The following is a 25,694-nucleotide window of genomic DNA, read 5'->3' on the forward strand; positions in this document are numbered from 1 at the left end:
GATCACACCGAGATTTTGGAGTTTCTGACAGGTGCGATGGGTCTGCTGTGATGTTTCTCCACACACCTCCTGATCCTGGATCAGGTGCTGGCCGAGCAGGTAGCTGGGTGTTGGTGGTTTTCTCCACATGGGCCTTTCCTCACTAATCTAAGTATTCTTCCGTTGGCACTCTGAACTCATCTGGATGTGGCAGTTTTTCCTTGTTTACCGATCAGATTAGAATCTCTGAGCAAGATACAGATAAAACAGATTACCTCACAGAACCTGCCGTTATGGTGCAGAAATGTTTAGAACGGGTGTTTATTTAGCAGCGTGTTTGGGGTCACGGTTACCCTGGACTGATCGCATCATTACTGGGTCCTAAGAAGCATCTGAGCTTTAGGTTCCAGCCTTTTGAAGCCCAGTACATGCAGTTTTGGCAGAGACTGTCTATCAAATTACTTGTTCAGGTATTGATTGTAGCTGTAGTATTGTTGTGTCTGATCAAGCCTTGACTGAGAGCAGACTCTCAGCTCAACCAGCACCATGCTATCTTCTAACACAGGTTGTCCATGTTGTGATTAACACGTGTGCAAAACCCTGTTATGGCTGTACTGATTATTACTAAACACTGCAAGTATGGACACAGTCATAGTGGAAACGTAGTGTGGTGAATTTGGAGGGCTTTCTGTTAGGATACAGGGAGAATTGCCAGAATAACAGTAATTTTTGGTATGTTACCACAAACCCCTTCCACAATACACATATGTGCTTCCGAAAAATAAAAATGCTAAATAATTCTGAAGATCGAATGGTTATAAAATAATTAGCAGTAGTAAAATCTTCAGTATTAAGTGAGATGTAAACTCCGATGGCGTGCTGTTTTGCGCTGCTATAGTGCAAGATTACTGGATTTACTGTTACTTAGATTTTTCTCCCCTCTGGTGGACAAACAAAGACATCACATTTAGAAATTTAGAATGGACACGTATTTGTGGATTGAGGTGAATATATTTTTCAGTCAAATGAAATTGCTATTTTTGTATAATTTAGCAGTAATTATAAAGAGTGTGATTAACTTGTAAATTCATATAATTTATAATTAAATAAAAAATAGTAACATTCTATCGGTATATAACCATGCCATGCAAGAACAGCACTGTGATTGCCCTGAATTGCAATGGATGTGTAAATGTAACGTAGACTGACCTGACAGCACTGGGACTACATGAGCAGGCTATATGGTGACTAACCCAATCCCTGGAATTTACTTCACAAGATAACTGACATTATTTTCCAAGGCTCTGATGAAGGAAGTGAAGACTAAGCAGGTGATCTTGAGGATCCAGACTGGCATCACACAGCAGAGGGACTAGCAGGCTTAAGAGTTAAAGAATAAACCACAGACAGGTGTTGGATAAAAAGTAATTTATTAATCTCTTAATGGCATTTATGTAAAAATCCACAAGGTTTGCCTTGTCAGCTCAGACAGAAGGCTATGTTCAGCATTTTTTTTTTTTTAGTTTTTTTTTTTTTTTTGGGGGGGGGGGGGGGGTATGAACCAAAACAGTAGTCCATTACTTTTTTACATTTGAGGCAAATGTGTTACATTTGAGACAGTACATTTCAGTTTGGAGAATTTCTCTCAACAAACATCCATTTGTTTTTTGCACATTTTTCAGTGACTCACTGCAGTCTCCCTCTTCATCAGACATCTCTGTACAACATTTCCAGTTGCTAGACACAAATACATACAATCTAAAGGAACCAAGGTAATTCATTACAAATCTACACCTTCTGCCCTCCTGGTTGGGGGGATTGGTAGAGTGTTTCCAGAGCCTAAATCCTGTGTCGTGAGGAGACGTCCCACGAGTCTGTTTGATCTGAGCACATTGCGTTATGTGCGGAAAGAACTAGCAAGGTAATATTGTTCCAGTGTATTCTTCAGGAGCACACGCGCACACACACACACACACACACACAAACAAATACAGAGACAATACATCTATAACATTTATGTAGGGTAGATTTAAGATTTAACCCAAGTATCTGAAGTGAAGCCAGCCAAGCCTCAGTGTGTGTGTGCGTGTGTGTTCATTCTCTCCCTGCCTCATCTTGAGCAATATGAACATTGTGTGGTAGGCATCGCCATGGAAACCACAGATCAGTGTTTTCGTCCTGGGTAAACTACTGATCTGCAGGTCATATGTAAATGGAATCCCTGTTAAAGCGCAGTAGAGTATATTCTACACTGCAGTACCAGCACACAGTGCAACAGCCTAAGAACCTAGAGAGGAAAGTTTCAGTCTAGCAAGCAAATGGGCAAAAAAAAAAAAAAAAAACTGAATGAAAAAGATAAATATTAATGAAATATTTCTACAAGTTAATATCCAAACATAGGCCAATAATGTAATATTACTAATTAATAACCAAATTTAGGCCAATAACAGGCCAAAACTTCTAAAAAGAAATCTGAAATCAAACTAAGCCAGGAAGACAATTTTGCCTCCTTTACAAAAAAAAAAAGAAAAAAGGAAAAGAACTTTTCATCCCTCCATTTTAAAATGGATCTGTCATATGTTCTAATAATCAACACATGTTGTCCTTTCAGGAACAGTCCTCGGTCTCCTCTGGAGACCTGTCCCACGCTGGTCCAGGTGAGTGCACTTACCTGCCGAATACGGCCTCATACTCGAGCAGAATGAGCTCAACGATTTGGTTCTGGTACACCATGTGCACGGCCATGTTTAGAGTCTCAATCTCAGGACGCAGTAGAGTTGGCCCAAAGACGATCGCCACACTTTGTGTCGTCATCCGATTCTCCTCACTGTGGTCTATCACTCTATACACACACACACATTGAGTGACAAAGTACTGTATAGCATGGGTGGGTAGGTATACATCTATTTTTTCGCATATAAACTGGCTTCTCCTACTAATCTACCAATTGAGAAGCTCTATGTCTGTACAGTTGATGAAGGAGCTCTGTCCAAAACATCCTGTTTCTCTGGAAACTACTTTTACTACAATTTTGACTACATCTTTTAATTTTAGTACACTGCAGTTACTCCTCATATACTGTGTGTGTAGTGACTCCGATGGGTCTGTAGTGATTCTGCATGTCTATTAGAGGAGAGAGGATGTGTGTGTGTACTCACTTTCTGAGGTGCTTGAAGAGTGTCTGCATCGTGTCATGGTGGGGGCGTGGTAGCTGCTTCACCAGCTCTTTAATGGCCTGAACTTTCTGCTTATAGTCTGAGATTTCTACACACACACACACACACACACACATAGTTTCCACACTTGCAGTGACAAGTGCTTTTTATTTCTGCATTATATTCTCTCTACTCACTAATGGCACTGACGAAGTCATTAAAGAGAGCGAAAGAGAAGAGTGGCTCTGGCAGCTCCCGGAAAAACATCTTCAGCGCTCCAGTGGTCACGTGAACGTCCTCCCATTTACTGTCTGCCAGGTTTATTTTCTCATCTGAGAGACAAACGCAGTGAGTAAAATTACACTCACCCCTGCAGCAGAGTCAGGTTAATAATAATAATAATAATAATAATTATTATTATTATTATTATTATTATTATTATTATTATTAATAATAATAATAATAATAATAATATTGTTGTTGTTATTATTATTGTTATTATTATAAATATATTATTATTATTATTATTATTATATATATTATATATATTCATGGGCCTGTATGGTGCTGCTATCAGCCAGGTCAGTAAAGAATCACCGTGGTTAACAGCAAATCTCAGCTTCTGTATGACTGCCAGATTCCCACTGACTCTGTACAGCCCATCCAAATTCAAACCTGAAGGGGGGCAACAGAAAGACAAAGAATGTTTATATAACAAGTTTAACAACGTACATTTCTGGTAGAAAAACATATTATGGAAGTATTAAGATCGTCTGCTAAATGCTCTGAATGTAAAGTTATAGATGTATAGTTTAAAATTTCAAGGTTCCACATCTGTCGTGTGTGTGTGTGTGTGTTTACTGCACCGTGATTCTCCACATGGTCCACACACATCTTGACGAAGCGAGGCACAGTGGTTTTTTCTCTCTGGCATAAACTGTTCAGGTTACAGCCGAACACCTGGTCTGAAAGGCAAGGCAAGTCATGGTGCTCAACATCAAAGACAATCGATTTAAACAAATGCATAAAAGTAATTAAAATATAGAAAGTTTGTGAACTCAAGTAATGGCTGGGGGATCAAAGAGTTTGGCACTGTCCCTCAGAGCAAAAACAGGTTTTTAAGCCTGACTGACCTAACCACTAAACCTAAATGCTAACCCTACCCCTAACCAAAAGCTAGGCAGAACAGACAGGGTTTCAGTCTGGATTTGAGGTTTTGTGACAGCAGATTCTATCTAAGAGCTGTATAGAAGCTCAGGGTTGAACTTATGAGCTCAGGGTTGACCTTACGTGTGGTTAACTGATGAGCTCTTAGTGAGCCATGTGATCTGCCTAAAGGCTCATTGCTGCAAATTGAGTCACTAATAGCTAATAATTACATTAGGCAGTGTGGGTGGATATTATGGATTTTAGTGTTAAAAAGGATGCAAACTAAACTTCATCCCCATGATGGTCTCTGTGACAGGACTGTAGCTGATTTGCTAGACTACTCTTAACAGCTATAAACCAGCATTACACTTTGGAAATTACATTTATGTTTACAGCATTTATCTGATGCTTTTGTCCAAAGCAACTTAGAATCTTCACTCAACACAACTCTGATTACTAGTCCAGTACCTGAATCAGACACCACTGCCCCATTACTGAAGCACTAACCATAGCCATTAGAATATTTTAAACCAAATCTGTTTCTTTCAGGCACTTGTCTATAGAAATGCTTCTAAACCTGTTGAACGTCGGAATTTGTCGTGTGAAATCTGTATATTCATTAGCTAGCTGTTGATCAAAAACTGGTCAACATTAGTGTAAAATACAGCCCATTCTGAAAACATGTTTTGTCCTGGTTATCTGTTCTCTCTGTATTCATGGATAGTCAGTAAAGCAAAGAGATGTTAGAAGTTCCTCTCTGGTCAGTACAGTAACACAATTTTATTTCCCACTGAAACGAGCTATGTCAGTATAGTAACTAGATGTTCATAAAATGATATATATCAGTGTTTTACATTTTTTACAACAAAAACAAAGCTAAATTTGCTATAGGCTTTTATCTACAACCCACACTTAAACTGATTAATGCATAAGAACAATTGAGTATCAGATTTATCTTCTTTTTTTAAATTTTTTTATAGCTCATATATAAACCAGACCAACACCCCGTTTCTGTGGTACTCTATTTTTGACCAAGTCTACATCTTTTAATACAGTACACTGCATTTACCTCCTAGAATCGTGTGTGTGTGTGTGTGTGGTACTTTGGGGAGGGGTGTGTATGTGTAGGGTGTAGGTATGTATAGATATATGTGTATTTTTAGATGAGAGGGTACAGAGTAGGGGTGTGTGTGTGGTACCTTTGATGTAGCCCTTGTCTCTAACAGCTTGTAGTGTGGGTCTGCGGGTGAGAAATTTCTTCAGTTTTGTTTTGGTCTTTTTCTGCTGGTCTTTGTCTGGTTTATCTGCTCCAGGAGACTCCGGCATGTCCTCTTCTATAGCCTCATCAGACTCCCAGGCCTGTGCGACACACGCACACACGCACACACACACACACACACACACACACACACATACACACACACACACCATGTAGGTTTTGAGTTAACCAGCTCTTCAGTGGTCAGTTTCTGGTTCTGCTCTGTATGGTCAGTGGCAGGTGGCATCAACACTGCTGGGCCTGAGAAACACGTAACAGCACAACAAGAAAACACACCAGACTCATGTGGAGAGTGAGCAGCCACCCAAAAATACAGCCAGTAGTGGCCTATGATCACAAAGTGTCCAACGAGAAACATTTAACAGGAAAAGTTGTGCATGACATGTAACACCTGTTCATTGTATATTCATTAAAATGTACCTGTGAAACAAATGTGTATAGCCAGGCTTATCTAAATAGTACAAAACAAAGGTATTTCTAAGACCGTGGTGTTTGAGTGTGTGCTTGGGGTTGAGCGTGTGTGTGTTTGCATGCTTACATGTGTGTTTATGGCATCAGTCAGTGCTTTGAGCCAGTCATTGATGGCACTTTCAGTATCCAACTGGATCAGGAGCTCTGTACCCTGCCGAGTCTTCACCTACACAAACACAAAAGGATCATAAATTAATTAGCAATAACACATACAAATATACATTTGACACTTGAATTTCTTTTGGTTAAAACATGGAGGGCCACAAGCCTCTAAAGTGAAGGTTACGTCCTGAATTATCTGTGTGTAGCGAGGTAGGGAGAATCCCTTGTCTCTGGTTCCAGACACGCGCACACACACACACACACACACACACACACACACACACAGCACTGTACACCAGGGCTGTGCCATATCACACACACACAGAGCACTGTACAACAGGGCTGTGCCATATATCTCATAGGTAATTTAATATCACGATAAAGACATGGCACGTTTTCTGTAAATAAATACTTAATATAAAATGACCATATGGAAGGACCTATTTCTTATTATGTGCTGTACCGTCCTGATATGTCACAGCCCTATGTTGTGATATATTTGAAACAGTGGAATTTAAACTGTTAGTAGTGATGGGAAAAAAAAACATTTTCTGCAAATAAACTTTTGTGAAGGAGGTACACAACTAGCAAAATGTAAACCTCATGCATGTGTTAGGACTTAGCTAGCTAGCTAGTCAGCTAACTGCTAACACACTCTGCTAACGTTTAGCTAATTAAAGCTAAACCTGCATGCAAACATGAAATGAACAATATGAAACTATAGAATCAGATGTATTTCTGTCATCACGTGACATGTTTCATCATATTACACTTGTACCCAAGATGGTAATGTATAATTATGACTGCGGACTAGTTCAGCCCTGTCAGGTACCAGTGAGTGTCCATCCTCACCTCTAGAACATTCTTCTTGCTGGTTTTGTCTTTGCATGCTCTCTCTACACTGCCTCCTCTCAGGTCAACACTGAACTCTGGCTTTGACTGGTGGCCAAACTGGAGACACACACACACCAAATAAACCAATACATAGAGGCATTCAGTAGAAGCACAGCAGTGACTAAACTGCTTGTTCTTGTCACTGTGCATCACTGGCCAGTTCAGCTCACCCAGCTGCTGGCTGTCGCCTGACTCTTGGCAAATATCAGAAAGGAACTCTGTAGAACTGCCCAGGAGGCGGTCCAGTTCTTCCTGTGGGTGAGACACAGACCAGTCAGAGGCTGACAAACTGCTTATCACATCCATGATCATTTGTCAGGTTGTTTTTTGCACTTTAGTGGTAGAGCAACACTGCCATGTATTGGACACTCCAGGACTTTAGAGGAGAAGATGCTCTACAAACTTACAAATGTCTCTCCTCCTTTAACTTACCGCACTTTTTTGCCTTGTTCTGTGATTTTGGTGACGTTCAGGTTTCCAGATTTCTCTGAGGGCTGAGAAGTAAGAAAAACAGTGTGAGATTGTTGAAGGAGATGGAACTTCACTGTAGAGATTGGCTGCAGAAAGGACCAGGGAGAAAGTAAACAGGAACAGCAGGCAAAAAAAAGCAGGAAAAAGCAAAACAGGGCCATCAGGTTGAAGCAGAGGAAAAAGCTCTGTGTAGCTCATGTGCCAGTCCTGCTCTCTGAACATTCCCTCATCCCACAGGAGTACTGTTAACAACCGAGGGCTATTTTCCTGCTGATAGACTGACTGTCTTGCCCTGTAAAATGAATCAATTTGCTGTCCTATATTTACATTTTTATTATAGCATCTGTGATGTGTTTTTTAACTATGTTAAATAATTTGTCAGAGTATAAACTTTGATCAGGGCTCCGTTTCCCAAAATTATCATAGCATTACGATCATCTTTAATGAGAGAGAGAGTTAGTTCATTGCAATACATGTTCCGTCATGAAAAGATGATTTTTGTTTTACTATGCTTTTGGGAAGCATAGAAGAGAGGGATAGAGAAGGGAATAGATGAATAAAGAAGTGTAAGAAAATGGTGGGGTTTTAATAGTGAGAGGTAAGGGAATTATACCACATCGAGAGAGAGGTAGTTGTGAGTGTTCGGTAGTGGTGTTATAGTGAGAGAAATGAATGTGATACTAACCGAATGGGGATGTTTGGGAAAGGAGGGGTCACAGTTGTCTGAATCTGGGGTACCTGCTTTTAGAGGTTCCTGGTGAGAACAATGACGATCATTAACTACAATCAATACACATTTTCTAATGAATAACGATCTCAGCCAATCATTCAGGCATGCATATGATTAATGAAAACTAAATGATTATTAAATATGCATAACAGAAGTTATCATTTTATACACTAGACAATAAGATGTTTACAGAAGACATGCAGTTGATTTTAAATTTCATCTGGCTGTAGTGCAAAAGCAACATAATTAATGCTGTAAAATCTACATGCTTCTGGTGAATATTTACTACTGACGCCAACCCATGTACAGGACCGATGCCCTTCTGGGTGGTAGTAGTACTAGCAGCAGCAGCAGCAGCAGCAGTAGTCAAGTTTCTTCACTAAATGCCTCATCAGTTTAGAACACCTCCCATCTTTTCTAATCCGGTAGCACAAAAATCCACTAAAATACTATCAGGTCCTAATTACCAAATCATGAAGACTAAATTTTTATATCCCCCCCCCCCCCCCCTGCCCAGAGAATTAAGATCAAGGGCATGATTAGAATACCACTATTAACACTAACAGAAGTTCAGAATTAAGGTGCTGTACGATTATAAACCTTTTCTATAAAGTTACACAGTTACTAGTTGCCAGTGTAATAAACCACTGCCACTGCAGTCTGAAGAGCATATGATTGGCTGGATGGAATAAGCACTGTGATGGCATTGGAATTGCATCTGTGATTGCAGTGGGATTTGATTGGCTGTATGAAAGGCGTGGCACTGACTTGTGACCTATACGGGTGAAGGCGGGAGCAGCCTTTGCGAAGGGAGAAGATTCGCCGGTTTTTGACAGACCTCTGCTTAAACTTCAAACAAACACATCAGTACATCATATCAAAGCTCCAGTTAGAGGTGGGAGAGTGTATAACAGGACAAACTGTCTGAGAGTGGGTCGGTCCATGTGCAGATCACTGAGGCTGGTTCTGACTGGGTCACATAGATTCAGCTGTTAGAAATATAACAATTTTTATTTTTATTTACATTTTCAAAAATAAATGTTTAAATACTGTATATTGGTCCCAATTTTGGATCATCTAATGCGTTGGCTGCATGTTCTGTAATAGGTGATGTCCAAGCCTGGATCCATTAAGTGATCTGGTATGGAGGACCCAGGGTGTGAAGACCCTGCTGGTAAGCCTCTACATGCTTGGCCATTGCGATGGTTTATATACCTTGTGACTGTGACCATCTGGCTGAGACATCTGCAGCAAAGATGTTTGCAAAGCGGATGAGTTGACAAACACAAGACAGATGTTAGTGGATGAGTGAATATTGAAAAACAAAGACGTTAGTGGATGGGTGATGACAAACGAAGTCAAAACTGGGATGAAAAAATGTTTATTGTGTATTCTGTGAGCAACATAGCTTAATGGGTGAGACATGAGTCTCTGCAGGTGGGAGTAGTGGTCATTTCAAAAGCTTGCTGGGCATATCGAAAGGACAGTGGGTGTGTAAAAAGCGGGGCATGTTGATGGAGAGCGGCCTGAAAGTAGGTGGAACAACACACACACACACACACACACACACACACACACTCTCCTTTGGTGATATCTGGAAGTATTTCCTCTTAACGTCATCCTTACAGAAGGACCATCCGAGGAGCCAGTCCCCTGGCGCCATCCTTACAAAAGGACCATCGAGGACTCGGTCCTCTGCCCAGTGTTTCACTGGTAAGCAGTTAATGAGCATCTTTCCCAAAGTAAGTTCTTACAAGGACATATTTAATGCTGTATTTTATATTTACACATTAACATTTCAGGACACTGTCCTACAATCAGTACTGTACCAGTCCATCAGCACAAGTGGTGATTCCCTAACATGCTACTATTCATTTTCCCAGTCAGATGGTGCATCTTTTAATGACCCATTAAATGACAGCTTTTTTGGCCAATAGGCATTACCTTTTCACACTCCTACTCTAATGCATATATCACCTTTTGACATGCCCACATTTGGCAAGCGCACATCTTTATGGTCCCTGGCCACTTTGTACTGGTGTCTGCAACGTATTTGTGTGTGCATGCATGGGTGCATGTGCATGTGCACATAAACTCTCATTAGCCTCTAGCAGCCATGTATGCACTGTGTGTGTGTGTGTGTGTGTGTGTGTGTGTGTGTGTTTATACGTACAATTTCATTAGCCTCTAGTAGGTATGCACTGTGTCTCCACTTGTTCATGATGGGGGCGGGATGTTTTCGGTCCAGGCTGCATGTTTTGTGCGTCTCTCCACTCCCCTGCTTCGTGGGCAGAGTGTTTAATTGTATCAAGGAAGATCGGGCAGGACACAGGGAAATGTTTGACAGCGCAGGTACACTGGAGCTCAACACAGGAGCTGGTCTTTACAGGGCTTGTTTAGTTTTAAATGTCACTGATCTAGTCACCATGACACCCAGTATTCTTACCATTACTGTTTACAAATAAAGTCTGAAAGTCTGACTACATGAAACCTTTGTAAGAAGGTCTTCATAATTTTTTATTTGACAGGTGATTAATTGTGAACAGGTCCCATCTCGCTCTGTAACATTTTCAGACATCCACAGGAGTGCCAGTGCAATCATGGATTTAATCCAAGTGTCATCTACATGCTGTTTCACACATACACATTCACTTCAGCATTTATAGTTACTTTGTTTGGAATATTTTGGACCATGTTGGTTCTCATCACATAGAGATCAGTTGGTCAGCGTCATTCATGCAGAATAAGTGGAGACCAAACAAAAGCTTACCTCTCTCTTTCTCTCTCCCTCTCTCTTTCCCTCTCTTCTTCTCTCTCCCTCCCTCTCTCCCTCTCTTCTTCTCTCTCCCTCTCCTTCTCTTCTCTCTCCCTCTCCTTCTCTTCTCTCTCCCTCTCCTTCTCTTCTCTCTCCTTCTCTTCTCTCTCCCTCTCTTCTCTCTCCCTCTCTCTTTCCCTCTCTTCTTCTCTCCCTCCCTCTCTCTCTTCTTCTCTCTCCCTCTCCTTCTCTCTCCCTCTCTTCTTCTCTCTCCCTCTCTCTCCTTCTCTTCTCTCCCTCTCTCTCCCTCTCTTCTTCTCTCTCTCCCTCTCTCTCCTTCTCTCTCTCCCTCTCTTCTTCTCTCCTCCTCTCTCTCTCCCTCTCTTCTTCTCTCTGTCCCTCTCTCTCATGTACTAGGACTTGTAACAAATCCATCTACTGATTCCATTATGATTTATAAGATCCCAGTTTAATTCAGTATCATTTTTTAAAGGCAAAACGGAATTAATAACATTTAGCAAAAATGCACAACTAAGAAAACAGATTTGTAAAATTTTTCGTGGGAAAGTAAGAACTGATATTGAATCGATCAAACAAAACTCAGTTATTGGGAAAGCCAGTTCCAAACTCCCATACTTACTTGTGTTCTGGGGTCGACTTTAGGAAGTTCCCACTCAGATCTGGAGCCGTCTGCACTGTAATAATACGGCCGACCTTGCTCGTCTGTGTGCTTTATCCACTACGCACACAGCACACGCACACACACACCATGCACAGTACACAGACACGCTGGTAAATGGACATGAACAGATCATTCATAAGAATTTTGATTTTCTCAGGTATTCCATCAATAATTACAGCATCTATATTCCACTGACAGTGGACATTTCCAGTGAAACCACCATTTGTGTGTTCATACAATAGAATGATCAGACAGTGTAAAGAATGTGTTTGTTATTATTCAACCCAGACCATATAGTTGTTTCTCTTCATGTATAATCACGTGGCCCCACACTGCTGAAAGCCTCAGTCCTTAGTGCTCCTCTGGACTTAAACAGGCTGGGATGATCATTCACCTGCTTTGACAGGTGTAATACGGTGCAGTACGTCTGGTCCAAGCAAACAGGACAACATGTCTGTTTGCCTCAATAGTCAGCAAGTTGGGGCATTTCTAGCTAATGGTGTAAAATACAGAGTGGGCTCGATGTAATTCAGCACTGGCAGTGTTTTACCAGCACTGAATATGCAGGGTGCATGTGTAAATTAATATGAAGGGAAGGCAAGGTGCTAATTGGTTTTTCACTTTCTTCACAGGTATCATTTATACATGCACCACTGGCCAAACACCCATTAGAAGTCTATTATTACTGTTACATTGCACAAGCAAATCACCACTCTGTGTGTGTGTGTGTGTGTGTGTGTACCTTCTCATTAGTATAGTCACACACATAGAGCGTGTGTCCATATTCATCAAGTTCCTCAGACCAGCCTCTAGGGGGTGAGCCATACTGGCTATCTGATTGGCTACTGAGGTAGTACTCCTCCGATGACAGAGGCTACACCCGGCCAATCACAGCAAGGCAAGGAAAGCAGAGTGAGGGAGAGAAGGAGTAGAAATAAGGGAAGAATAAAGGGATGAGAAAATAGAGGAAAGAAATGAGGGAAAAGTCATTTTTTCCATCACCAGCAAAGTATTAATCAAACCCATATTAGTCAATGTATTAATCACACCCATACTAATCAATGTATTAATCACACCCATACTAATCAATGTATTAGATCAAACCCATACTAGCGACTATACATGCACAGTGCCCATAGTACTCAGAGAAGATTATAAGTAAGATTCTACTATCCAGGGTGAGTTTCAGCAACCACGTTATTTCACAATGCATTTTACTCATTACCATTTGAAAAGTTGAGGGTGGTTAGAGTGTGTGTGTGTGTGTGTGTGTGTGTGTGTGTTTCTCGCGCATGCGAAAAGTGCTCAAAACTGATCATCCACAGGCCCAAGGAAAAGCTTGGTGGTGATGCTGTCTGCCTCCTGTACTGCCCCAGTACTGCTCATGTGTTTGTCCTCATTTCTGCCAGCTCCCCCAGTAACCCAGTACCTCTGTGTCTGTGGTGGGGCTGGAGTCGTGTCGCGCCCACTTCCTGCTATCTCGTGCCCGTGGGGGTTTCCAGGTCCTCTCCTGAGTGGAGACGTTGTAGTAGAAGTGGCGTCCACTGGTGTCTCTGTGGGTCTCCCAGTCTCCGTTCGTGCTGAGGGCAGGTCCAGAGGGCAGTGGAGGAAGACCAGATGGAGAAAGCTTCAGCTGCTGCAGGCTAGTGTGTACAGGAGAGTCAGGCCTTCCCTGAGCCAGACACGCACACACACATGCACAAACACGCACAAAATCATAAATCCAGTAACATGCATGCACAGTTATAGCAAGAATATATTTTACCATTATAATTGAACAGGAAATAGTAAAAGGAAGACATCTACTGAAGAGCTGAAAGGAGAACCGTTTTCATAACCTTGAGTTTGTAACTTAAGAGCTCAGAAGTGTGTGTAAGAGTTTGAGTTCAAGTAGTTTGAATATTGCACCGGTAATTGCACAACATTTACACTGAATTTTAGGAACTTAAATTCTCAGGACAACTGTACCAACCCCACAGCTGCAGTGTGATAGAGGAGTTTACCCAAGTGCAGATTCTGACAAAGTTTAGATTTTTTTTTTACTGTTCATACATCAGAACCTACTTTGCTATTTTCTGGGATGAGCTGCTCATCATCTACTAAAACACTTAAGAATGTGTGTCAGATGCCTTTCCGAACACTAGTTCATAAGAGTTAACATCCATAAAGAACAACATTCATTTCAGTTACTATCACAAACACACACTCACACAGGTCAGATGATCGCCCTTCAGACACAGACCATGTTTACACAGGCTAACACTGCACCAACACCTTGTTTAGACAGTTTGAACAGATAGACCCTGATTACACACAAACTGTATTAGAACTGATAGCTGCTTAGAGTTCACACTGATACTCAAACACACACACACAGGCATGTGAGCGCTCAGGAGACTTGAGAACAGGCAAGGCAGACCACACAAAAAACACACACACACATACACACTCACACACACACACACACACGCAGTACCTGTCCTGGTGCATTATAGGTGAAAACATCGTCTTCAGAATGTGGAGACAGGTGCCAACTGACTCTAAAACGCTTGAACATTATTCCAGCTAGAGGTACAGATGTACACACACACTCTCACACACACACACATACACTCAGGGCACAGATACATACTACTCCGTCTCTGTACTCAAAGAAACAGGCTTGTACTGTATCAACTTCCCCATTAATAAGGGTGTGTGTGTGTGTGTGTGTAGAGTCAGTGCGTGTAGCGTTAGTGCGTGTGTGTGAGTCTGTGTATATATAGTCACTGCACGCGCGTGTGTGTATATATAGTCAGTGCGTGCGTGTGTGTGTGTATATATATATATATATATATATATATATATATATATATATATATATATATATATATATATATATATATATATATATATATATGAGTCAGTGTGCGTGTGCATATAGAGTCAGTGTGTGCGTGTGCATATATAGTCAGTGCATGCATGTGCGTGCGTATATAGTGTGTGTGTATATATATATGTATGTGTGTATATGTATGTATGTATATATAATGTGTGTGTAATATATATATATATATATATATATATATATATATATACACACACACACACACACACACACACACACACACACACACAGACTATACACGCACGCACGCAGACACTGACTCATATATATATTTATATATATATATATATAAAAAAAGTCAGTGCGTGCGTGCGTGTATCAGTGCATGTGTGTGTGTGTGTATAGAATCAGTGCATGCATGTGTGTGCAGAGTCCGTCCGTGCATGCGTATAGAGTCAATGCGTGTGTGTGTGTGTGTGTGTGTATATAGAGTGTGTGTGTGTGTGTGTGTGGGCTGAGTGATTCTCTGTGATTCTCTGGTGATTGTGCTGCCTGGTTAGGCCACTATTGTGTTGGAGCAGTGAGGGGTCACATTTCCCTGGACTTTATGAGTGTGCCTTTTAACTATGCCGTGTGTGTGTGTGTGTGTGTGTGTGTGTGTGTGTGTGTGTGTGTGTGTGTGTGTGTGTGTGTGTGTGTGTGTGAGAATGTAGGTGTGTCTGGGAAAGGCTAACCGAACAGCTCCAAGTTCACCACACACAACTATAAGGCCTTTGTGTTTAGGACATCACCCACAGAACAGTGCGCTCTACTACACTCCACTGTGACTCAGCTTAAAAGGGTGTGAGCTTCTCCCACAGACACCTGCCGCCTTGCAGAGCTCAGCGCCAGTCTCAGTCCAGCACACCTGACCCAGGTGACCAAGGCCTTTATTAACATCCAAATATTAAAGCCATCCTGTGTTTAAATGGGACTAAACTCTAGTGTAGCTTGGAGATCTACTTCCTGCAGTCTGGAGATCTACTTTCTGTAGGCTGGGAGATCTACTTCCTGTATGCTGGTGGATCTAATTCCTGCAGGCTGGTGGATCCTCAGGTTTAAACACACCCTGACAGGGACCCCAAAAACCTGTATGAAGGGCCCAATGCTAATATTACCACAGGTACACCAACACACATACCAACACAAGGATCATGTTCCCAAGAGCTACGGAGTCACACTGGAGTTAGAGCCGCGGGGTGGGAAGACCTGCATCTGTTAGCCTTCAAATGTCTGTTAATTCAAATGCTTTTAGCAATAATTAGGGTTAAACTTAGGGGTTAGGGTTACTGAATCTCGACAAAACTGCCATGCTTGTTTACAAACTGCATAGAAAAGATGACGCTTTCCATAGAAAGCATGATGTCATGCATCAACCTAGGACATATCTGTCAACACTATGCACGCACACCCCTATGCACCATGGCCAATAAAGGCAACCACATTTAATGGTAAATAAGAGTGAAAGGTTCCTATAAACACATCTCAGTGAGAACCTCAGGAAAACCAGCACAGGAACACACCGACACCAATACCAGTACCAGTACCATTACCACAGCACAGAAACACACAAGAACTGACAGTGATCCAGTGCTACACTCAGTACTGACAGGGATCCAGTGCTACACTCAGTACTGACAGTCCAGTCCCTCACTGAATATCCATCTCCACACTGCAGTAACCTGCAGGAGGCGGCAACCACACATTAAGACACCAGAATATTATTCCCTTCAGATATTATTAAACAGTGTGTGTGTGCGTGCGTGTGTGTGCTCCTTTCAGACATTTCTTTTGGATTTGTGTGTGTGTGCGTGGTTGTTATGTGAGGTGTGCACTAAAGAGACACAGTTCACCACTACTAGTCTCTAAACCAGCGCACAGTGTTCAGCACACACACACACACCCACAGTGTTCAGCACGTGCACACCCACACGCATACACAGCACACGCAGTGGCAGAATTGGAGGCTAAATCACTGACAGACAGCAGTGTGGATAATTTGGCATTCAAACTAAACAAATAAGCACAAAAAACCCAGTTAATCTAAATGTCTCAAAGTCAAATTGTTATGAAAGTGTGTGAAGGGGTGGTGTGTGTGGGTAAGTACATTTGTGCTCATATGTTTACATACCCTGGCAGAATTTGTGATTTTTCTATTTTTTCAGAGAATAATAATGATAATACAACTTTTCTTTTATTCATGTTTAGTGGTTGGGTCAAGCCATTTATTATCAAACAATTGTTTTTTTCCCTTTTTAAAATCATAATGACAACAGAAACTACCCAAATGACCCTGATAAAAAGTTTACATACCCTGGAAGTTAACATACACACAAGTTTACACACTCAGGTTTAAATGGCTACTAAAGGTAACTATCCTCACCTGTGATCTGTTTGCTTGTCAATCAGTGTGTGTGTATAAAGAGTCAGTAAGTTACTGGGCTTCTGACAGACCCCTACATGAGACATGGGGAAAGCCAAAGAATTATCAAAGGATCTGTGGGAGAAGATAGTTGACCTTTATAAAACAGGAACAGGATATTAAATGATATCCAAGGAACTGCGAATGCCAATCAGCAGTGTTCACACTGATTAAGAAGTGGAAAATGAGGGATTCTGTTGAAACCAAGCCAAGCTCAGGTAGACCAACAAAACCTTCAGCTACAACTGCCAGGGAAATTGTTCAGGATGCAAAGAAAAACCCACAAATAATGCCAGACATATAGGACTCTCTGAAAAGTGGTGTGGCTGTTTTAAGATAATATAATATAATAAGGAGGCACTTGAAGAAAAATGGGTTGCATGGTTGAGTCGCCAGAAGAAAGCCCTTAATACGTCAGTGCCACAAAGCAGCCTGCTCACAGTATTTCTGGATTTCTGGAACAAAGTTATTTGGAGTGATGAGACCAAAATTGAACGTTTTGGCCACAACCATAAACGTTACATTTGGAGAGGAGTCAACAAGGCCTATGATGAAAAGTTCACCCTCCCTACTGTAAATCACGGAGGTGGATCGCTGATGTTTTGGGGATGTGTGAGCTACACAGGCACAGGAAACTTGCAGCATTTTAGCAGAAAATACTTGAGAAATTTGCACTCATCAGCCCGGAAGCTGTGCATGGGACGCACTTGGATGTTCCAACATGACAATAATCTAAAACACAAGGCCAAGTTGACCTGTCAATGGCTACAGCAGAAAAAAAAGTGAAGGTTCTGGAGTGGCCATCTCAGTCTCCTGACCTCAATATCATTGAGCCACTTTGGGGAGATCTCAGATGTGCAGTTCATGCAAGACAGCACAAGAATTTACAGGCACTGGAGGCACTTTGCCAAGAAGAATGAGCAGCTTCACCATCTGGGAAAATAAAGTGCCTCATCCACAGCTACCACAGAAGCCTTCAAGCTGTCATTGATGTTAAAGGAGGCAATACACGGTATTAAGGACCAGGGTATGTAAACTTTTTATCAGGGTCATTTGGGTAGTTTCTGTTGTCATTATGATTTTTAAAAGGGAAAAAACAATTATTTGATAATAAATGGCTTGGCCCAAACACTAAACATGAGTAAAAGTTGTATTATCATTATTATTCTCTCAAAAAAAATTTTTTTTTAATCATAAATTCTGCCAGGGTATGTAAACGTATGAGCATAACTGTATATGGGTGGATATGTGTGGTTGTATGTGTGTAAGTGTGTTTGGGGTTTGGTCTCCCTCTGTGCAGGTGAAGGTTATTGCATGAGAACCTGCTCTTGTTTGTGTGTTCTGTGGTCTCCATGACTACCAAGAGCTCATTTAAAATCATCCAATCAGAAGCACAGGTCAGCATGCTGAAACCCTCTGACTGCCCTCACAGTGGACCAGACACGTCAGATTGATAATCAGACAGCCACAGAATCTCATGGTTTGGCATCTTCACCTGATTCGACTCGACTAACTTATTACCAGTGTTAAAACAATGAAAGTCCAGAACTCATTCACAGCAGTGGAGCTAAACTACATCACAGTTACGCGATCATAACACAGTTAAGTCATTTTAACACGGTTATGTGATCTCACAGTTAAGTGATTAACACAGTTACTTGATTTTCCTGCTTCAGCAGTTCCTTGCCAAGTCAGTTGTATCACAACCTGGAAAACCCAACAATTCTCATGCACTGAGGGGTGTGTCAAAGCTGTCAGTCATGACTGCATGTGCACATGCGTGCGCATGCGCGCACACACACACACACACACACACACAGATGACAGGTGATGCCTTTCAAGGTGAAATGGACTTTTAATAATGTTCCTTCTTGAACCCTGGGCTGTGGAGTCGTGTGGAGTCAGTTTATGAGGCCATTAAGTGTGAGCCAGGTCACAGAGCTGCACCTACACACACACACACACACACACATCACTAGACGCATGGCACCTGGCCTGGCAATACACTAGAGAGGAGGAAGTAATAACTGGTGTTGCCCCTGACCCAGTGACTCAATTACGTGTGGTAATCTAGTAATTGAATGATCCTACAGGAAATTGTTCTTTCCCCTCCCACTCGTCCCCGCCCACTCAACAAACAGGATAAACAACCCACTTATAATCACAACGCTGCCATGCTCATCAGGGAGTTTAGATATTTGGACTTTAGTTGAATCACTGATCAGAAACATTCTATGTATTATAGGAAGGGGAGAGAGAAACTACTGAATTGAATACCAGATTTAAAGCTCTTCACAGTCTGTGAGAAACCTGAATAATAACTCATTAAAGGTTATTAAAAACACTCCAGCTGGAGGTGAGGGGAAAAACCACTGAGGAACAAACAAACATTAACTTTAAGCTTTAAGGCAGCTGATGGTTCTGTTTGGGAAAGCTGTACTACAGCTAATTGTCTTCTCTGCATTTCAACAAAGAAGGTGGGACGTCATCAACCCATGAATGCTGTCCCTTAGGGGAGATATTTCACGGTCCACTCAGGGCATGTTTAAAATTCTACTGCTTCAAAACCTGCTCTAACAAAAACCAACATGTCTGTCCAACATGTGAAGGCTTGAGGGAGAATTCTACTGCCCTCACACACACACACACACTCACACACTATACACTCACACTCTCACACTATACACACACACACACACACACACACACATTATACACTTTCACACTCATATTTCTGACAGCAACATCAGGAAATAGCAGATAACAGGACGAGGAGCTTCAGCTCGGCTGCAGGGCTTCATTCAATAACGCCTGTAACCCTGACAACACCGTGGAGCTTCAGTAACACCTGTAACCCTGACGACACCGTGAATATCAGTTTTGTCAAAGGTTTGAAATGCCAGATATGTCCATAAACGTCTGTACGTGTCAGTACAAGGGTTCAGTTTTATTGTTGCTCGCGGGTTGCAGGTTTAGTGGATGTCCAACACACACAAGTCAGAAGAATGTCTGACTCACTAACCTTCACTGGTACTGTGTGTGCGCGCGCATGCTTGTGTGGGCGTGCACGTGTGTGTGTACATGCATGCATGTCAGTATTTGAATATCATTCAGTACACTGTGAGGGGGTGTGTTATCACATGTGCACACCTGAATAGATGTGTAAACACAGTGCTCATGCACAGGATAGAGTGAGTGTGTGTGTGTTACCAGTAGCTCTGGGTACATACTGGTTCTTCAGTGTTGACTGGTGTAGTACATACATACTTCACCAGATAATGAATACAAATCACTGCACACAGTCAGACCTCTCACTCTCTCTCACTCACACTCTCTCTCTCTCTCACTCACACTCTCTCTCTCTCACTCACTCACTCACACTCTCTCACTCACTCACACTCCCTCACTCACACTCTCTCTCTCTCACTCACACTCTCTCTCTCACTCTCTCTCTCGCTCTCTCTCACTCACACTCTCGCTCTCTCACTCACACTCTCTCTCACTCACTCACTCTTCTCTCACTCAATCACGCTTTCGCTCTCTCTCTCACACTCTCTCTCACACTCTCGCTCTCTCTCACTCACACTCTCTCACTCACACTTTCACTCTCACTCACTCTCTCTCTCCCTCTCACTCTCTCTCACTCACTCACACTCTCTCTCACACTCACACTCTCTCACATTCTCTCACTCACTCACTCTCTCTCTCTCTCTCTCTCTCTCTAGAGAATAAGAGACAGGTTGAAGGGTTTGCATGGGAGAAGTGTGTGGGAAGACAGTGGGATGTAAGAATGAAAAAGGGAAAAGAACAGAAATAAAGGAGAGAGAGACAATAAGTTAGAAAAGAGTAAGAGAGGAAGGAAGACAAAGAGCGAGAGAGAGAAACTCCTGAACTGAATAGCAGGTTTAAAGCTCTTTACTGTAGTTCAGATTCCAGCCGCTCCTCTGTGACTGAACTTTGGTCATGCAGACACACCTCATTACCTCCTGGCATGTGTGCAGAGAGAGGAAGTTCAGGGAGTCATCCCCGTTCAGGGAGGAGTCCTCCCTGAACTATTAGAAAGTTTTCCAGTATTCAGCAAACACAGTGAGGCATGCTCATTCATCCTTTTCCAAAGATTAACACAAATAATTTCAGCAAACCTCTTTCTCCTTGTGTGCCCATGTATGGTGGCCTGCTGATGTGTGTGTGTGTGTGTGTGTGTGTGTATGACCTATTTGTATGCAGCACTACCTGCAACTGCTTCCTACAGGAAAAGCATCAATGGTGAATATGGACCTAACCTCCTTCACACACAGTTACAGATCTAAAGTTCTTCATGCACGGTCATGGGTCTAACCGCCTTGTGGCCTGGTCACTGATCAGGTTCCTTGGTCTCCAGCCCTGTGGACATAATTTCCCAAAAAGGATTCTCCTTTGGTCCATCAGGACTAAATAAATAATGAAATAATTTAGGCTAGTTCTCCAGACTCAGATTAAGCCCAAGTCTAGACTAAGAGCAATTACCAGTGGTGATTCACCATTATCGACACAGTTTAGTTGAAGACCAAGATTTTTCCACGTGCAGATACACATACTAACGTACAGTCAACATGGTCAGACCTCTTTCATTAGAGTTGATTTTAAAATGCCTTCTGTGCACCTGGAAAACACCTTGAACTTTTTAAAGAGGAGATGTGCACATGAAACCTTTGATGCTCAGTCATGAATCTTCTGTATTAGTTGTGAGTTAGTAAGAGCGCCCCCTACCTGTAGCTGCTCAGTAGAACTGCTGCTGAGTTCTTCCCCAGATTCTGAATCCTCTCTGGGTGCTGTGCTTTTATCTTGCACTTCTTCCTCCTTTGTCTCTCCATTTCCCACTCTCTCTCCTTCCCTGTTGCATTCCTCATCCAAGTCTAGGAGTACTCTTATGCCCAGTGGAGACTCTGCCCGATTCCGAGGCAGCGAGCCGTGCATCGTCGGTCTCCTAGGGCTTTTTGGACTGCCTCTATCATCTCTGGGTGGCTGTAGTGCCACCTGCTGTCCACCAGAAGACGAGGGGGCAGGTGTTCGTTTGTTCAAACTCTCGTCAGACTGTTTGAGGTCTAGGACCGTCGGGTGGTTCTTCTTGGATCCTCCTCTTGTGCCCACAGCCCCGCTGGCGTGCAGGAGGGGCTTAGGAGGCGGCATGAGTGCCCGCCGCACCTCCCGCACGTACTGGGCGGGGACGTAGAAGGCCTTGCTGCCTTCGTCCCTGCGCACCTGCCACCAGTCCGTGTTAGTCTTCTTCACCAGCAGGTAACATTCCCCTTGTTTGATGCTGATCATACGGTCTTTGAACTTGTAGTCGTAGTCGTAGTCCACCTCGATGTACCGCTGACCTGGGGCAAGGTCACAGCGGTCTGCCATCACTGCCTTAGAGGTCAGAGGTCAGGATCAGCAGCAAAAAATCAAGGAGGAGGACACAAGCTTTGGAAGCATTCTGATGACCAGTACAAACACTGAAGAGAAAAGAGAGAAACACTTCAGGTCAGGATCATAAGTAGACATTGTGTATGACAAAGGTGCCATCAACCAAACCAAAAAACTAAATGACTACAATAATACAATAAAAATGATTTCAGCTGATTCTCTTGAATGCTCACTGATTGGAAGTAATGTTAGTATTATACTGCTAATACTAATATTTAATAGTACTGGGGGACAAAACTCTTAGGTTACAGTTTGCAGACTTGCCCATCTGATGCAGTTTCCCAGACACCATTGTGTCAGGCAGCTAAGAGGTTTTCAGTCTTGTGGGGCATCTAGTCTGTGCTTGCATCAGATCATCAACTGACAAAGCAAAATGGGAGTGTGTGAAAGTGCAAATCCAGACCCTACCGGGGCCGTCTCATCATGTGCAGCAACAGGCCAGAAGTGTGGCAGGGCAGTGCTGATAATGCTGTGTGTAGTAGAGCTCAGGAAAATATTGCTATTGACATGCACCAACACTTAGATAAACTTTACATTTTGAATAAACATAATTCTCCATGTGAGTGGACATAGGCCAGTACCTGTCAAAAACCCCACATACAAATGTGTGTGTATCTACAATTTTTCACCGCTCTGAACAAAAACAATACTAAGCGTTTAATAGTTTTAGGTAGTTTAATACTAATCTAAAACATTTTAGTACTGTTAGCAAAATCATAGCTGATCTGTTCATTACCTAATACTTCAAGTCATATGACACTACCAAGTTTAGCGGTGAAGCTAACATGGCTAACAAGCATCCAGTAATCATAACACTAACCCTTACTTTAAGACATGTTTGCTTTGCAGCTTTTTTTTTACAAATACAAAAAATACAATAATAAAAATCAATTAAAAATAAGGAAATATTTGCCACCAAAACAGCTGAATTCATAAAACTAACTCAGTCATTTGTACCTAGTTAGTGACACCAGCACTAACTTATTAGAGTTTATGACACTGCTGTTTTCATATATGACCAAAATCCTATTTAACAGAAATGAATGAGAACAAGAAAGTGAATTAATTGGAGTGAGTACACTCTGATTTTTTAGTAACAGACCCCAATTAGAGTCCAGTCATAATAACAGTTTTAGAATTGTATCACATGTAGAGACCATATTTAAATGAGACTTTAAGTGTAAACAAAATGTTCTCAATAACCTTGGTAAGTTTAAGATGAACCAAAAATGTAAACTAAAACTGAAATGAAATTTGAAAGCAGAATTAGTGTTGATTGAACTGTCAAATAAGTTTATTTAAGAACTTTGGGTCTGAGTAAAATGAAAGAACAACTGAGGAAGAGAAGATGGTATAGACAAGAAGATAAAAGAACAAACATTTAATAAAACTGCCATGGCACTGGTATGAGCCCAGGGCATCCTCGTTATTCTAACGTGCTTTACAGTAACCTGCCCTCCATGTTTACATATTCGTCTTTGTCATAGTTTCTTTCTCATAACAATGATGGCAGGCGTGAAATGGGCAGAAACTCAAATTATTCAATTTTATTTCAACCTCCATTTTTAGGGCTGGTCAATCACACTGCCAGTGCTGAAGTTGTCAGTTTGCACTGAAACCACAATGTATTTCACACTTTTAGGTGAAAACCCCCAAACTGCATATTTGTTAAGGCAAAACCACAAAACCTTTAATAAACAATAAACTAGGATTTCAATTTGTACTGTTCAGTAGTCTTAGAAGTAGGTGCCAAACTTAAATTCATATTTAGAGTAGCTGTAAGTAATATTAATTCATATGTAGGCAATTCATTAATCAACAGTTTATACATTTAATTTAAAGATGATTGACAGATCACTAAATTCAAATTCCTTTAACTGCAGACCTGACACTCTACCAACCAACAAGGTCATCCATGATCTGAAATAGTCATCAAATTTATTTTAGATTCCACTTTGGTACTTCAGGAGTCAAAGATTTTCCCCCTGAATAATTCTTCCAATAAGCAATATATAACAATGTTATAACCGTGAATAATATTAAACAACAATATATAACTAACATTTTTGCAAATCCACGGTCGTGTTGCATGTCTGTGCAAATGACAAAGATACACAGCACTCTCACAAACTGTCCCAGAAGAGTCGGGGCACAGCCGATCAACCGAACCCGTTTCAGGTCAGGGATTTTTTAACCTTAGTGAGAGAGCTGAAGCACACACACATACACGAAGAAAATCCACTTAATCCTAAAGCGTGTTGTATTTAGACTTTTGTGTTTCTCTCTCATACGCGAGATCAAAATCTGACCCAGGTGAACTTTACACAGAACGTTAAAGATAGGCCCGTAAAATGGGAAATCACGACATTTCTGAAATGGATAAACGTAGGTAATCTAACTTTCAACTAGTTCTGTTTAGCTCTGCAAAATTATGATTTGCTTAGTCAGTAAACTTTAAGTTGCCTCCGTCGTACTCTGGGTTTCAGCCCAACCTGCGTGACCGGCCCAGCTGCGCTAACTGGACGTAATGGCCCTAATGGCCAAGGTAAGATACAATAACGCTAATTATCCAAACTCTCGCCACATTTGTCTTTCACTGGGAAACTCTACCGCGCACCTTCATTGATTATTAAACATGTTAAAGCAGCCAAGAAACGTAGAGGAATTACAGATTACACAAGAGAAATTATATAAAACTACCGACAGCCAGGTAACCCAGGTGAGCTAACCCCAGGTGAGCTGCACTACATCCTGGTCTCGGACATGATGGAACAGGTTCCGTCTCATTCCCCCGCGAGGGAACTGCGCTACCGTTCAGCTCCAAGCCTCACCTGTGCGCGCGCAGCTCGCTAGCCTACCTGCTAACCTGCTTAGTCAGCGAGAACCGCCACTAATCACCTCCTACGTGATAATGGGCCACTTCTCCAGGCGCGAACCAACTTTCAGGGACACATACCTGAGCTTTGTAAGCGGTGCTCCTCCAGCCCTGCCGTCATGTGAGGATATCCAGCCAAATATTCGTTCTTTCGTCCTCTTCACAGGTTACTACAGGAGTGTTCGGCCTACAAATGAGCCTATTTATGCAGTTCCTAGTTCCAATGTAGCAACAAAACTCCGAGGTACAACATTCCTCCGGTCCACCCAAGCCTTGCTACTCATTTCTCAAGCGCGGTCCCGCTGGTGCGCGGTCCCGCTGGTGCGCGGTCCCGCTGGTGCGCGGTCCCGCTGGTGCGCGGTCCCGCTGGTGCGCGGTCCCGCTTGGCCGCTCTGGGATGCGCATGTGGGATG

The 25,694-nt window shown here is 42.1% G+C and overlaps 1 protein-coding gene across 10 annotated transcripts; it reads right to left on the reverse strand.

The window, feature by feature from the left end:
• Positions 1–1,396: 1,396 nt before the first annotated feature.
• arhgap12a (Rho GTPase activating protein 12a) lies at positions 1,397–25,578 on the reverse strand. Of its 10 annotated transcripts, none has more exons than XM_081722802.1 (19): positions 25,363–25,577; positions 21,705–22,435; positions 13,097–13,339; positions 12,410–12,541; positions 11,626–11,724; positions 10,404–10,508; positions 9,446–9,475; positions 8,999–9,079; positions 8,186–8,254; positions 7,462–7,523; positions 7,200–7,281; positions 6,988–7,086; positions 6,101–6,199; positions 5,483–5,642; positions 4,001–4,099; positions 3,732–3,809; positions 3,332–3,466; positions 3,138–3,243; positions 1,397–2,821 (listed from the first exon to the last, which is right to left on the reverse strand). In XM_081722802.1, exons 2-19 carry the CDS (start codon positions 22,341–22,343, stop codon positions 2,647–2,649), a joined length of 2,493 nt encoding a protein of 830 aa, XP_081578928.1. In that variant the 5' UTR covers positions 22,344–22,435; positions 25,363–25,577; the 3' UTR covers positions 1,397–2,646. The 10 variants fall into 10 exon arrangements, with proteins under 10 accessions (XP_081578928.1, XP_081578927.1, XP_081578933.1 ...); XM_081722801.1 differs by having other exon boundaries at positions 10,404–10,511; XM_081722807.1 differs by lacking the exon at positions 12,410–12,541 and having other exon boundaries at positions 25,363–25,578.
• Between the last annotated feature and the right edge of the window lie 116 nt (positions 25,579–25,694).

This window comes from Electrophorus electricus, chromosome 11, assembly GCF_041902795.1.
Source record: "Electrophorus electricus isolate QZ-2024a chromosome 11, ASM4190279v1, whole genome shotgun sequence".
NCBI lineage: Eukaryota > Metazoa > Chordata > Actinopteri > Gymnotiformes > Gymnotidae > Electrophorus > Electrophorus electricus.